This window comes from Ambystoma mexicanum, chromosome 6p, assembly GCF_040938575.1.
Source record: "Ambystoma mexicanum isolate Mex_15411 chromosome 6p, UKY_AmexF1_1, whole genome shotgun sequence".
Taxonomy (NCBI): domain Eukaryota; kingdom Metazoa; phylum Chordata; class Amphibia; order Caudata; family Ambystomatidae; genus Ambystoma; species Ambystoma mexicanum.
The window spans coordinates 617551858-617567917 of record NC_090935.1 but is presented as its reverse complement, the minus strand read 5'-3'; the positions used below and the strand labels follow the sequence as shown (position 1 = coordinate 617567917).

The 16060-nt window shown below is 45.7% G+C and overlaps 1 protein-coding gene across 2 annotated transcripts in view; it reads left to right on the top strand.

Annotated features, from left to right (window-relative positions):
• HMGCR (3-hydroxy-3-methylglutaryl-CoA reductase) overlaps nt 1-16060 on the top strand; it is an 82629-nt gene that overhangs the window by 54916 nt on the left and 11653 nt on the right. For both annotated transcript variants that reach the window (XM_069627470.1, XM_069627471.1), the window contains exons 15-16: nt 12884-12989; nt 13640-13810. In XM_069627470.1, coding sequence (XP_069483571.1) covers nt 12884-12989; nt 13640-13810 — 277 coding nt within the window. The remainder of the gene's footprint in view (nt 1-12883; nt 12990-13639; nt 13811-16060) is intronic.

The window sequence follows — 16060 nt, the reverse complement described above, 5'->3', positions numbered from 1 at the left end:
GGTGGTGCTGAGGACGCACCCCTCCTTCATGCCCAAGGTGCCGTCGGACTTCCATCTCACCGAGCCCTTGGTGTTACCTAGTTTTTTTTTTTTTTTTTTTTTCCCCCGTTTCCTTCGTCGCCGGCTGAGAGGACTTTGCACTCGCTGGATGTAGCGAGAGCACTGCTGAAGTTCTACGTGGACCGCAATAAGAACCTTCGGAAGACATCACAACTGTTTGTGAACTTTGGACCTGTGAACCAAGGGTCTTTTTTGTTTTTTGGGGGTGTGGGGGAGCAAGTTCTCCTGAAGTCCCCAGCCATTACGCCCCTTTTATGTATTGAATTGGGTCGCCCCTAACGTCCTAGATTGATGGTGTTACTGTAATGTGGTTTTAGGGAATAGGTTGGCAGTGGCTGTCCTTTCGTTTTGGCTTCACCGAGGGTGCAAGCCATTTTACTGCATTGGTAGCCCAATGCTCCTTTTCGGTAGCCATTGTTGAAAATAAAATGCCCCAGGCCATATTCCTTACAAGGGCTTCCTTTTGTCTAGTTGACTACGAGGAAGCCACAGAAAGGCTTTGAGCCATCATGGCAGCCTCCTTTAATGGTCCTAACTGGTGTAGGCTAGTAGAGGTCCCTGGACTAGCTCTCACCTCCTGTATGGGTGGCTTTGGCTGAGTAGCCAAATGCCAACTAGGATAGTTCGTCACCTGAGCCTCTGCCCTCAAACCCTTTTTGTAATTGGTTGCTTTTGGCCCAGCCTCTTTTACAGGGTAATTTGGGTTCTGTCCTGTGGCCAAACTAAACTAGCTCTTACTGCTGTGTTTGTGGCACCTAGAGGTGGCAGGTCTGCTGACCCGCGGATTCCCACCATTTTGACTTCTTAAAAGCCTACAATTGGCAATACAAGGCAAGTGCAGTGGCTTAGCCTAATCCCGGTTATTGTTTTTTGCTGCCAGAAGTCCAGTCCACATTTCTTGGAGACTTCAGGTGACTCGCCATATCTGCTGGTTTCAGTCCTTCACTTTGGGGCCGTTTCTACGCTTTGTTACCTAGGAAGAGTGATTGTTCACAATTCACTCCTGGATGTTCTCCTTGTCTGTGGTAGTGATTCCTGTGAGGTGAGTCCTAACCGCCTTCCCTATGATCTGCTTGGTATTGGGTAAACTACCTTTTGGTATAGGTCTGTACTACACAAGTTGGTAGTGTGAATGAGCAGCCAGGCCTGATCTCAAGAGGGGTAAATGTGGGCTGTAGAGCTCTGCAGATTAGGGCAGTCAATACATGTAACACTTACACTCTCGGTTTCAGTCATGTATTTATATACACATCAAGTTTTATTTAAGTGTTCTTTAAAAAGGCAATTGTTTGAAACAGTCAAGCAAACTTTGGCATGCGTTTTCAACAGTCAATAAAGTTGGTGAATAATTTCAGAAAGGAAGAGTTAAGACGGTTTGAATCCTCAAATGAAATCTAGGTAAGCCTTTCCTAGCAGTAAAAGTGTTCAACAAATTACAACCTATGAGGGACAAGCAATGGCAGAGTCGAGTATTATCTTTTTTTAATTAAGATTTTATTGGTTTCATACTAAAAAGAATAAACTGAATACAAATTCGTTTTCTAGTATACATGAAACCTTTAGGTTTTCCTTTATACAAAGACAATTCCAAAACCAAGCCTCCGTCTTTCTTCAATTTAGCCATTATCATCTCCCTCACTCCATTCTCAAATTAACATCCAACCGTATGCCCAGACATCTACACCTATACATAAAAAATACCCAGATTAAGCCTTTCACTCAATGTCCTCTTTCTTTAGGCCTATCTTTGCATTGATAAATTTCAACATTGCCAAAGTCAGACCTTTTTTTATTGCCAATCAGAATCCAGTCCCAATAATCCTCCGGGCTTAATGTTCCCTTCCTACAGTCACCCATATAATGAGCTCGTTCAGCTTCAAGGTTTTCACAGATTTTCAGATCATGGCTATGTGATAGAGAGATTCTACTGTTCCCTTTTTGTTACAGAACCGACCATTATTATTCTCGATTCCCTTTTGGCAACGTTTGACTTGGATTTCTTTTGTTGGCATAATGTTCATTCTGCAGGGAAGGAGGTGATCTCTATATAATGCAGATGGAAACTTGCATAAATAATGAGGTTCATTTAAACCCCTCTTGTCTGTCCACCACCTAAATGCATTAGGTAGGTCCGACCCAGCTTTGATGGACTTGATCCAATCGGCTCTTTCCAGACGATCTTTTACCCTCGGCGGGTTCTCCTTCAATGTGGTCATGTCAACCTCTAGGAGTTCTAAAGTTTCCCGTATTCACATACCAATTAGCTAGCAATTTTTCCCTATTATCACTTGCTAGGCGTAGTATGGAGTAAGAGCTAGTAGGTATGCATCTCCTGAAAAACGAATAGGCAGAGTCAATGGATTCAGAAGGGTGCCTTTAGGGAGCCAGGACAGCCAAAGTTAATTTGACAAAGTCTATAGTTCTGATGCACTTCTTAAGTCTGTCACAGAGTTTGTTCAAAGAAAGTCACTTGCAGGCACACAAGCTGTGAAACCTGTGCAACCGGGCGTTGAAGCAAGTGAAATTCTCAAGTGAGAAAGCACAGTTTAAGGCAAGAATCCAAGTACCCCAAGCCTGAAAAGTAACTCTGGTTTGAAGAAAGTGTTCCAGCTGGATTCCATCTTGCTACAGCTAAGCAGACCCTGGTTCCTGAGCCTCAGTCGTGAGGATAAGAGGGAGGACTTCTGAGGGGAAACGGGGGGGTGGGAGGCACAGAGTCGCTATGGGTTTCCTTCGATTCAGTGTTTCAGCGCCTCGCAAACAGCACTGATGCCAAACAAATCTATCTGGTTGGATTTTCCTTGCTCACTCGGTCCTGGACTCCGGTGAAAGGGACTCATTGGGATTTCCTGCTTCTGGAGCGTCCTTAAGTGGCTCCTGGAGCTTTTGGCTGGATTTGTTCAGCGGTCGATTTTGCACTTGGTTATGGACATTCGACCCCTGGCATCTGGCCTCTGCAAGACTGGAGAGGCGCAGCAAGTCGGGGATTGCACCAAATTGGAGTTTGTCACAGGCTATTTGGTCCCACCAGCCCAAGGGGAGAAGTCGTTCCGTCCAGAGCTTCTCTGTCCAGGTGAAAAGGGAGGTCTACACAGCAGCAGGGCTTCACCGGGCAATTGAAGGTCCAGGAGGTTGCAGCGGGCTTCTCTTCACGATTTCTTCTTCGATGTTTCTTCCAGTGGTCGACTCTGTCTCTAGTCCTAAAACCCTCACCTTTTTAAGCAAGTTTCACATTCATTCACAGCCTAGGCTGTCAATCACACAGCAGGGTGGCTGTCCTTTGAGGACAGCCAGCCAGCCAATCTGAGCTGGTTTTGTTCAGGCACTCCCTACAAAGTCCAGGGGAGTTTTGCTACCCTCCCTCTCTTCCTGTCCTTCCAGACACACTGGAGCCAGGGGGCGGGCTTCAGAGCTGAAGCCCGCCAAAGGCAAAACACACAAAGGACTCAAACCTGTCTCAATGCACAGAGTAAAAGCCAAGAAAGTCCTCCAAACAGAAAATGGAAAAAATCTTTACACGTGAAAATAGGATACAGGGCTACTAGGTAGCCCCCTAGCACTCCACATAAGATGGTGTCTGCTGGACCTGCAAAGTAAAAAGGTAAGTGATCAATTTCACCGTACTATTCTTGGGAACAGTAGTTCACCCAAGAAAAAGTATTTAAACCCGAAGAGAAATCCAAAGGACTTCTCAGTGAAACTGCCCTCTGAGAGTGCTGTGTCCCACTATACAAAAAGCAGACGTCTATGGAGTTTGTCAGACTCCAAAAAACAGTGAAAACATAAAATCTTAAGCACAAGAGGGAGTGAGAAAAAGGTCCCACTCACTCTGGAGTTAAAATGAAAAGGTCCAGGAAAATAGCTGGGGGGGGGTCTCTAAGGTGGGAGGAAATCAGCAAAGAAATTAATTCTCCCCAACACATCTTCTGTTCTCTGAAACCCTTCCTTAGGGTTCTCCTGTGGCCTCCCCAGGGTTGATCGCTGCACCATCTGTACCTGTGGGGTAGCAATGTAGTTGCCTTCAATAGTGTTGATGGGCCTATTACCTTTCGTATTATCCTGTAGAACTTTGAACTGACACCTGAGCACCCCTTAAGGCGACTCTGGGGTAATTGCTTGCCCCTGGACACTTGAGTGTTCGGGAGATTTTTAATTTCTGTGCCAATTCACTTTAACCTTGGAGACCCCCCAGCTCTCTTGCTGGACTCTGGGTTTTTTAATTTTTACTTCCGAGTGATTGGGACTTCCACCCAATCCCTCATGTTTTTTTCCGACCTAGGACTTTGTGTTTGTTACTGTCTAATGGAGTATGGTAAACTCCATAGGCATCTGCTCTTTGCAGTGACAGACAGCACCTTTTGAACTACTGTTCCCAAGAATAGTAAAATGACTTTTGTCTTAATTGTTTTCTTTTGTGGGTCCAGCACACAGCACCCTATGTGGAATTTATGGGGGAGTTGCGTAGTAACTCCTTATCCCACTTCTCATGTAATATTCTGTTAAACTAACTTGAATGGCTGTTGGCAGTTTTTTTTGTTGCTATCTTTGTGCCATGTATCGGCAGGCTGATTTCTCAGCTGCAGTGCAGCACCCGAAGGTGACAATTTTCCTAAAATGGATCCTGTCTTTTTTTCACCATTTCTTGTCAATTTCCTCTGGACTTTTACTCTGTTTGAATCGTGTTTGAGTTCTTTGTGTATTTTGCCTTTGGCAGGTTTCAGCCCTGAAGCCCGCCCAGGCTCCAGTATTTCTGGAAAGGCAGGAAGTGAGGGATAGTCCCGAAAATTCCCTGTCCTTTTATATCTAGGTGTGCCTGAGTGAAATCAGTTCTGATTGACCGGCTGGCTGTCCGGGAGGAGTGATTGACAGTCCTCGGGCTGTGAATGAATGGGAACTTGCTCAAAAGGCGAGGGTTTTGGGACTAGAGGCAGTCAACCACTGGAGGACAACACCTGACTGAGACGTGAAGAGATGCCAGCAGCACCCAAGTGCCCGGTGAAGCCCTGCAGCTGTGCTGATCCAGGTTTCGTTTCGATTGGGGAAGACTCACAAGGGACGACTTCCTCCCTTGAGCTGGTGTGGCCAACTAGCCTTGACAAGCTACTTTTTGGCGCATCCCCCGACTTGCAGTCGCTTTCAAAGGCTGAAGAATCCCAGTGCCTGGGGACCCCTGACCATCGAGTGCATTGTCTTCGGAAGTGCGAATCTGGCCAAAACTTTGTGGTGATCCAGAGGACCCTACAGAAGCAGGACATCTCTATCCAGAGTCCCCAAACCAGAGTTCAGGACCGAGGGATCAAGTAACTTCCAACCAGAGCTGTTCGTTCTACTTTGGCACTGAGGAAAAGGTGCTAAAACCACATAAGGCCGCTGAATCAAGGAGAATCCATTGCTGCAGAGGCCCTCTCTCTCTCTCTCTCTCTCTCGAGTGTTGCCGCAGAAGCCAGATGTCCTCCCTTTCGTCACCACAACCAAGGACCAGGAACAAGGGTCTGCTTCACTGCAACAGGAAGGCATCCAGCTGGAATCAATTCTCTGGTACTGTGGGGCTTGGGGGTACTTCTACCTTTTGCCATTTGTAGTGCTTCCTAGCTTGGGCTGTACTTTTTTTTTTAAACCCTTTTTAATTGACCTCCACTCGCCTGCACTGGCCCCCCAGCTTGTGCTTCTTCAAGGTGGCGCCTTGAGCTTCTGGGATTTTTCTAATGAACTACTGACTATTTTTTTTTAAATGTCTATGAGCATCAGAACTTTGATTGGCCCATTGACTTTGGCTGTCCTGGCTCCCTAACGGCCCCCCTGAACCTATTTGCTTTGGCAGTGCTTGTTCCCTTACCGATTTTAATTGTTGAAAACCATTAATGCTGGGATTAGACTGCCTACATCCCTCTGGGAGAATCTAACAGTTTTACTACTAACAAAGAATCTTCTGATCTAACCAACCTTTTCCCTCCTTGGAACTCCATATTGCAATGGTTATCATAAATAAGTGCTAATACTGACCTCAAATGACGTCACTCAGTGTGCTGGAGTATGTTTAGCATAAGAAAAGTTTACTCGCCTACTTGATTGCTCTTGTTTTATTGAATCCTAACTTTGGGATTCATGTTACTATTAGTTGCTGCTTTTTATAGATTGTCTAAATATCCTTGTGTATATTTATTAACTTTGTGTTTAAGTGTTTACTTGGATACCTGTATTTACTAATTTCATTGTACAGCTCTACAGCTCACATTACGCCTCTTAAGATAAACCTGGATGCTCAGTCACTTTACCAACTTGTGTAGTACAGGCCTATATTAAAAGGTGGGTTACCTGATACCAAGAGATGTCTTTGTAAAGTCCCACACCAGTTGGGACTCTACAAATTCTTACATAACTCCGTGTTCCCTATGGGTTCAGTGAGCTCATGGGTAAGATTAACCATTTCTGTACTTGCCTGTGGTTTTCTATTAATTTTTAAAGTCATCCCTTTCATTTCTGCAATGGTAAATGTACTTGACGCACTAACTGAACTAGGAACTAACTAGAAACACTTGTGTACCAGTGCGTTATAAATGACTCAACTGCAACTGGGAACACAGTTAATTTTTCCATGAAATGTATTGGGCAAATATGTGCTGAAATGTTTATTGTACGAGGGGTGGGCAACTGGGCATTGATACTTTGCGAAGGCCCTAGGAAGTCCAAATAGATGGGATGTGTGTTTTTTAGGCCTTTTTCTCTTGGGACAAATGGTTTCCTTTCTTTTAAGCCAGTACCTTGCTATATGCTATGTGCTGGCCATCTGGTCTAGGGTCTTTCCCTTGTATCTATGGTTGGGATGTGTCTTTAGGGTAGTGCATTTAGTTGTGCAGGCTACTAGGTACTTACCTGCTTGTTGGATTGTATAGTATCTTAGTTCTCACTATCTCCCAGCTATTTTATGTTGATGGCCATTGGCAAAGGACCCACATACAAAGATTGGGGTTTGCAGAGTCCTTGTATAGTCATTGCTATTTTTTGAAATATGCTTGCCATCTTTTTAGTATTGTATCTTCACAAGTATTGTGTTTAATCTGATGGTGTCATCACTCCTTTCCTGGTGGTGACCTTACCTTTTGTGGCCAGGGGCTGCAGCCGCTACCTGATACTGACCCTGACCCTGAGGGAACAAACTCCCCGGAAGTGTCATGGCATCATCGGTCAAGTCATGCCATCGCCCTTTTTCTTCCAAGGATAGTCCACCCACACCCAATGCCATATTGGCATATTGTTACACCTCCTATAATCCACCTTGGAAGAGTGTTGAAAATCATTAAGAACATTTGCCCAAACTTCATATGCAAGTGAAGACCAGCATAGACTTCCGTTCCCATAAGCAGAAGAATACTGGGGTGAGGAAGAGGGATTGAGTAATACCACCCAAGGCCAAGAACAGAAGCTTCTCTCTTTGTTCCGAACGCTTACCTACAGTGGGGAAATTTTAAGCAGCTGACCCGGCAGAGCTGCTGGCGGGAGAAGACTGCATCTCTTGGAAGCGACTGAGGGACTAGGTGTTCCAGGGAGCGGACTGGCTTAAGAAGGGCAATAGGCCATGAAAAAGAACATGCTGCAGGGATGCCTGAAGCCAGGAGTATACTTCTGGGCGTTTGCAGGTGTTGGGACATTGCGTCACCTTACCGGAGCTCAGGAAAACATCAGAGAGCCCAGCTGGAGCTGCGAAGAGCAGAGTGGCTGAGAAAGGGAAGCAGCAAGCAGGGCACCCAAAGCTTGCTGCTGGTTTACCACAAGAGAGATTAAATACGCCAGGAAGAACCAGTGAGTCCATGGAAGGGAAGCGGGGGACACCAGGCGTATGCCACACACCGGTTAACAAAACAGCCCCTGAAAGATTACTTGCAAGTGAATATTGTTATAAAAGGGGGAAAAAGTAAACAGAACACGCGATTTACAACCATGAGAGTGTATGCATTACAAATGTGAAAGCCTTCTTGGCAGAAAAGTATACCAGGGAGATACGATACCAGAAAAAGCTAATATAGAAGACTATCCGTATTGGAAATGCGCAAAGTCCAAATAACAAAGCTCTAGCAGGGGAGTATTCCAGGCAAATACAATATGCAAATGTTTTCACAAATAGAAGTCCCTGGCTGTAGAGTATGCCTGGTTGATGCTAATTGTGAACCTGTGTCTTTATGAGAAAGCCCTGACAGGAAAGCATATCTGTCATTAAGATGAATAAAGTGTAAAACGAAATTGATTCAAGAAATCCTGACAAGAACCCATCAGAAAAAAAACGATGAGATACTTGGTGTACTATCTTGCCAGGTGTCCTAATGTTATGGAGAATTTTCAGTTTCTGTGACAATTCCCTTTAACCTGAGACCCCCAGCATTTTGCTGGAGTTTTTTTTGTTTTTTTTATTTTGATCTCCTGACTGAGTGGAACCCTTTACCACTCACTCATTCTTTTTCTATGATTGGGATTTTTATTTTTACTATGGAGTCTGGTAAACACTGCATTTTTAATACAAGCATCTGCTTTTTGCTTTGTGACACTCGGCACCCTAAGTGTAGTGCCATTGAAAAGTCCCATGGACTTCGCTTTATGTTTAAATAAATGTTCTTGTGAGTACTACAGTTCCCAAGAATAGTAAGAACTTCTACCTTAACTTTTCGGTCCAGCACACACCACCTTATGTGGGGCGCTCGGGGTTACATAGTAACTTCTCATATAGCCTTTTGTTACACTGACTTACTTAAATTGCTGGTGGCAGTGGTTACTTTTTACTACCTTTTTGTGCAGGTTACTAGCAGGCTGATTACTCAGCTGCAGTACAGCACCCATGGGTGACCATTTTCTCAAAATGGCCCCCATCTTCCTTTTTTCTCAATTTTTCGTTTTTCTGGCCTTTTACTCTATTCATTAAAATATAGTCCTTTGTGAGTTTTACCTTTTGGTGGGCTTTGGCCCTGAAGCCCGCCCAGGCTCCAGTGTGTCTGGGAAGGCAGGAAGTGAGGGAGGAGCGTGCAATTTCTGTCCTTTGTAGGTATGCCTGGCTGAGACCAGTTCCAACTGGGCGGTTGGCAGGTGATTGACGGCTCCATGACTGAATGAATGGGATCTCGCATAAAAGGCAAGGATTTTCGGACTTGACAGTCGACCACTGGAACAAGTAAATCTGAAGCGGAAGACGAGCAGAGACGTCAGCAGCACCTTCCAGGACCACGAAAGCACTGGTGAAGCCTCGCAGCTGTGCTGACCCCGTTTTCACATTGACCGGGAAGACTGGCCAAGGACAACTTCTTCCCTTATGCAGGTGGGACCTACTTGCCTCAAGACCTTCATTTTGGGCCATCTCCGACTTGCTGTGACCTATCTGGGCTGCAGAATCCCTATACCCGCTGTACCTGGACCATCCATAGAGTGCATCGTCTACCGAAGATCGAATTCAGTTGAAACTTTGCAGGCATTCGGGTGGAACTCCAGGGGCAGGAATTCTTCACCAAAAGTCCCCTCACCAGAGTTTAGGACCGAGAAATCGAGGAGAATCTGACCAGCAATATTAGTTTCTTCTTGGCGCACAAAAAAGATGCCAAAACCGCAGAGCCACTGGAGTGAGCTGAATCCATTGCTGCCGACCCCTTCTCCAGAGTGCTGCTGCAGAAGCCCACCAGAGGCACGCCCCATACCCCCTTTCATCACCATTACAAATGAGCAGGACTCTGGGTCAAACGCTGCATCTAGAAGGAAGCCAGCTACAATTTCATATTCTCTTTCAAGGTACCGTGGGGCTTGGGTTGTAATTACCTTGTGCCATTTTTGGGGCTTCCTGGCTTGGGAAGTGCTGTGCTTCAACTGAGGGTTGACCTCAACTCCTTTGTGCAGGCCTTGCCGCTTGTGTAATATCAGGTTGGCTCCCCTTGAGCGCCTGTGTTCAAGAACCGCTGACTGGTTAATTAACTTTTCCTCTGAAGATCTTCATAAGAACTGGAACTGTCCCTTTGCCTTTGGCTGTACTGGTTTCCCAAAGGTCCAGCTTGATCCTACTGGCTTTGGCAGTGCTGGTTCCTCCATAGGTTTTAATTGCGAACACTTTTATTGCTAGGAAGCAGACTTCCTATTTCTCTGTGGGAGAGTATACTTGTTATTAACAGTTGCTAAAGAGTGTTCTGTCTAACTCTGAAACTTTCCTTCCCAGCTCAATTTTGTGAAGGTGATATTAATGCTGATACTGACCTTAATTGACGTCCCTCTGTGTGCTGAATATGTAAAGCATATTATTTCTTATATACCTTGCTACCATTTCACATTTGATTGTTATTCCCTTCTAAGATGATCCTAGCTGCTCAGCCACTCTACCGACTTGTTTAGTACAGGCTTATATTATGAGTTGGATCCCTAATACCAAGAGAGTCTTATGAAGTCCGACACCAGTTGGACTGTAAGAGTCGAGTTGTTTTGTGCGCCAGTCATGTTGCTCAAGAGACTGAAAATCCAGAACAGGAATCAAAGTGAAGAGAAATCCATGGGAAAGAGAATCACCCTCTGGAGCAAGGAACTCTATCTTTTGGAACTTTTTCTGTTGGAGTTACACATTTTCTTTTTATCATTTATACATCACTTGAGGCCAAAGACATGTTCCTTTTCCACTTTAGAATTCAGGCCCTCCAGCTTTATAGCGATTTTGCGATCCTGCAAAAAACGGCTGTTTTTGCAAAAAAGGCGCAGACTTCTGTTTTTGCAAAAACACCTACCAAAAATTGGTGTTTTTGGGAGAAACATTTTTTACTTAAGAGGCCAGTTTCTCTACTTTTAATTTTTTTTTTTTTGGACTCAAGAAATGAAATGCGCAAGAACATCTCATCACTTGAGCAAAAAAAAGAGCAGTCCGATCCACAAAGGACATCTGAATGGACACTTCTTATATGCGCACATTCAGATGTCCTTTTTCACCCCTTTGCGCAAATCAGGGGGTGTTCCTGAGCATTTAAGAGCGCATCCCAAATTGACAAGCAAGACGCGCTTTTAAATGTGCAGAAATTGTATGCCACCCTATGCGCCCACTTTAAATACATGCACAACGGGTGCCACTGCTTTATAAGGTCTTTACTGACTCCTGCAATACTTTAAAAAAAAAAAAAACATTTTTAAGTGTGACAGCTGCTGTCTCACTTGCATTTCTGTTCCCCAAATGGCATAGAAATGTGGGGTTTTTTGGGTTGCATTTTACAGTGGCAGAGCCCTCAAGGGCAGGTCACGGTGAAATGCACGGGGAGCCTGTAGACCATTGTCGGGAGAGCGCTTCCGACACAAACGTATTCAAGGCGGCTGGCCAGCGCATCATTTGAGCTACAGCTCAGCCCATGGAAATGTGCCGGTCACCTTTGAGGTTAAGGTGGCCTGCTCCTTTCCAAAAATTGGTTATCTAAAAACAGCACAACCTCTGCTCTATTTTTAGATGCCTCATTTTTTTAGGCCAAAATCTCACAGTATGTGAGAGAAAGGAGTACGAGGGTGAGTGATGGGTGAGCTGTGGTAGGCAAGAAAGCAAAGGGAGATCAGAGGGAGAGCAGTGGGTCGTGGGGGAGGGGTTTAGCGGTGGGCAAGAGAGCAGAGCGGATTCAGAGGGGCGGTGGGCCAGAAATCGGAGAGAGCAGAGGTACAGAAAGTGTAAGGAACGTGGGCTCAGGGGTAGTAGTGGGCCAAAAGCAGAGAGTGGTTGTCTGGAAAGGGGCAGTAAGCTGCAGATTGAGAGAAAGGATGAGGGAAGAGTGTGATCGAAAGGGAGAAAGGATGAAGGATGCAGAAGTAGCACGCAAGAATGAAAGACTGTATACTGCGGGAGAAATTGGGGAGCGTACAGTGTGCGTTGGGAGTATGATTTGGAGTTTAGCAGGGACTGGAGAGCGCAAATTGTGACTTGGCAGTGTGACAGAGCATGCGGGTATGTGTATGACTGAGCGTGAGGTTCAAAAATACAAGTTGTGATGGGGAATTGGTGAGACGAGTGAGGTGTGTTGGGTGAAAGGTGTGTGGGTGTTTGCGGGATTGGGGAACATAGAAGGCGAATATTTTCAGCATTACAACTGAAAATGATTAATAACGTTAATATTAAATAGGCATGCACATTAAACCAAAAAATGGAGCCAAAACAAACGCTGTTCTTCCAAGCCAGAGACTTCTAGGACTCTTCCTATTTGATACAAAAGATACATATATTGACCCCCTGGCTCTCTTGTAGCCTTGCACCTCTGTGTCAACCTTCTACCCCGATCTGAGTTAAGCCTTGTCGTTTGAGAGGTTTGGCTTTTCTTTCTTGTCGGGTGTTTTAGCCTTTGTGCCCCCCGCCCCAAGATTAGTTGTAGCGCCCTCAACTGACAGCGTTACAAAAAACTGCTGCTACAGCCTGATAGAATTGTTTTAGTTTGTCTTCATGACTCTAATAAACACCTGTTGGGAAATGTATTGCATATCTGGCTCAGGTTGGATCTGTGTATGCTTTGACACCCACGTCCCTACAGCAATCCCTTGAAACATTGTTACACTGCTGGACTTACCATTGCAATGGATTGGTTGGACTAACACAATTATTTTGGAAGACCTGCAATTCCAGTAAAAAAAAAAAAAACACCATGAGACATCAATCTTCTAATGAGTGTACTAGCTATGGTTCTAATCAATTCAATTTATAGTGCATATATCTGCACCATGTTTCTCCATGACACACGGTTTTGCAACCATTTTAATCCAGCAAAAAAAGTAGATTGTTTTTTTTATCCCTTCAGTTCAAAATCATGAAATTCACCATCAAAATAAACGTGTTGGTAATCTTTTACAGGTTTGCTCGTCTCCAAAAACTTCACATTGGTTTGGCCGGTCGCAACCTTTACATCCGTTTCCAGTCAAAAACCGGAGATGCAATGGGAATGAACATGATCTCAAAGGTAAAGAACTCATTCAGCCTTTACATTTGTGGCTCTTGCTGGCTATTGCCATGCCATTCACTTTATCAACCCTGCTCCGTACCCACCAACTTGCCTTAAGGAACTAAAACTGAACGCTGGAGCTCATTTTTCTCTGTAATGTAAATTGCCCAGAGGGGACCAAACTGGTCCCCTCTGGGGAATTTTCAGCATTTGCACTGCGGAATGCAAATAAGAAGTGGAAAGGGATGGCCGAAGTCTCTTTTGCACTCCACAATGCAAGTAGCATAAACAAAGGTTTTCCTATGGAATCAGCCTACAAGCAGATTCCATAGGCAATCGTTGGTTTTGCGCCAGCATGAAAACCTTATAATGTCGTAAAACAAAGTTATTCAAGCCGGACAGCAAACTAGAGGTAGAAACGCAACTCCTGTTCCTCTTCAGTTTTAAAAATGTTTGTAAATCTGCCAGAGCTGAGTGGAGGCGTTAAGACCAGCTTAACACTGTTCTGCCTGTCTTTAGTGCTTCCATTTATGCTCCACGGGACACGAAAATGAGCCCTCTAGATTTGATTTTTGATTGTTGGTGATTACTGTTCACTATGTTGATGCATTTCTAAACGATCAACGTGCCTGTTTTGCTGATATTTTCTATGTTTCCCCTTTTTAAAGGGCACAGAACAGGCTCTTGCGAGATTACATGAGGAGTTTCCTGACATGCAGCTTATGGCAGTCAGTGGTAATTATTGTACTGATAAAAAGCCTGCTGCAATCAACTGGATTGAGGGAAGAGGCAAATCTGTTGTAGCTGAAGCTATTATTCCAGCAAAAGTTGTGAAAGCTGTAAGTACTATTTAACCTTTACCAATCCATTTACTGCCAGCTGACCAAACCATATTGATGCAATTGTTCATACAATTCTGGCCAAATAAGCTTTTGAACACCTGTAAAGAATATATGAATATTTAACAGTTTACAAAACACCCCAAATTGTATTCTATCGAAGACATCCACTGAAAACAGTAGTACTCATTATGTTGAGGCAGTTTTTGTTCCACCTTCTGTCTCGGGGCACTGCAGCCACGAACCCTAATAGGAGACAAACCTACCCGACAAAGGGATGCCAAACCTCACTGAACGTAGGTAATGTGGACAGAGTGGCAAAGCTCAACTACTACCAGGTGGGGGAAGTGGGGTGATACAAAGGTACATCTAGTCCACACACATCTCTAGAAAATGCACTACAGTAATAGAAATGTTATCTGGTCCAAATAAGTTCTTCAGGTAGAATACACAGATGATAATATTAGTCAAGATTGTTCCTTTTATTGCTTTTCCTCCCTATACCTCAATGGATTATAAGATTTGTTTTCGAAACTCAAACGGACGTCGACAGGGCGTGTTAGTAATACTATCCCAGTGTGAAGTGTACTGTACCCATGGTCATTCACACGTCTAGGTCCCTCAGATTGTTTTTTCCCGCCATCGACGTCTGTCGCACATGCAGAGTTCTCTTCCGGTCTGATACCTTTAACTAGGTTTACTTGTAGACTTTCCTTTATTGTTCGGTTTGCCGCACGGCCAACAGACTGCTCGACTGCTTTTGACGAACAATCGTCGACTGACTTGATGACCAGACGCGGCCTACAATGACCTTCGGGCTTCGGTTTATTACAGTAGGAATAGAGTGGGGAGGTTTATCATACTGACCTCTTTAAAGAATGCATATTCTCCAGCATGGGGTATGGCATAGATTCACATGCTCATGAATATTCCCCGTCGTCAGGCTGGGAATCCTCGGTAAAGAAAAAATCTGCATCGGTTTCGTTTCCGATCTGTCTTTCTTAGTATTAACCAATCACTGATCTCTGGGTCATACTGCCCCCAGCCAATGACTGCCCTCTCCCTAAGCCCCGCCTCTGGCAGCCATCCTCAGATTTTTACCGTACGCTCAAGTTTTGGGAGTCCTCGTGTTTAGCTCGAGTTTTTTACTGCGTTTTCACGCTTTTTCAGGAGATTTTCTCATTTTTTCGGTTTAATCGAGCCTCAAGCTCCACCGTTTCTACTTCCGATAACGGGGTGAAGTTTTCGTCGAGTTTATACTTCTTGGAGGATTCCGGAAGATCTGCGGCCTACCTCAACGGACATGGCCCAGGACAAGGGAAGCTCGACGCCCGGATCCAAGCTGTTCAGGTGCTGCCCTGGATGCGGATTACAGAACGTTTTCAAGGAGGACGAGCATTCGCGATGTCTCTACTACCTCCATGAGGACAAGACGCACGTGGAGAAAGACTGTGCGTTCTGCAAGAACCTTTCGGAACGGCCCAAACAAGATCGTCGTTCCCGCCTCGCCGCCTGGCTGGAGAAGGGCACAGCAGGTGAGAAGGCGAAGAAGTCTGAGCGGGCTTCTAAGTCCTGTGAGGGCGCCCCGGCGACGTGGGCCCAACAGAAGGCCAAGCACCGCGAGTCCACAGGCACCGGGAGCGCCGAAAGGTCGGACTCTTCGGTTGCCAAGCAGAGCGCTACTTCCCCGGCACGTTCGACCACGAGCCAGAGCTCTGGTTCGGGGAAGAGGAAGTCCGAGAACCCGGGTAGGCCACTGGAGCGGACCCGGTCGATCTCGAAGGGGGAGCGAGGCGCTGACCCTCCCCCCAAGACGAAGGCCCAGGACGCACCTAAGGTGGTGAGGGCTTTGATCCACCCGGCAAAGGCCTCTACCGAAGTGGTCGCTGTGACCCTGGCGAAGCCGGCTGAGACTACGCCTGTGTGGAAACGCCCGCCGGACCCAGAGTATCCCTGCCACCGCGGAGGGATTCCTCTTTCCAGCCCATCGCTAAGATCCCCGGCTGAAAAAGAGGTGGCGGGGGGGGCGGTAGACATTACGGACTCGGAATCAGCCTCTGAGGAAGAACTGGTGGAAACCGAGAAGGGCCTCAACAAGAGGTTCATAGACCTCAACGAGAGGTTCGATCCCAGGGGGCGGTCCCTGCTGACGTGATCGAAGATAGCAACGACGACGAACAGGGCCCAGTGGAACGGCCATACCGTCCGTCGCAACCATTGCCCGAGCCCCAGGATAGCTCGGCGGCCATT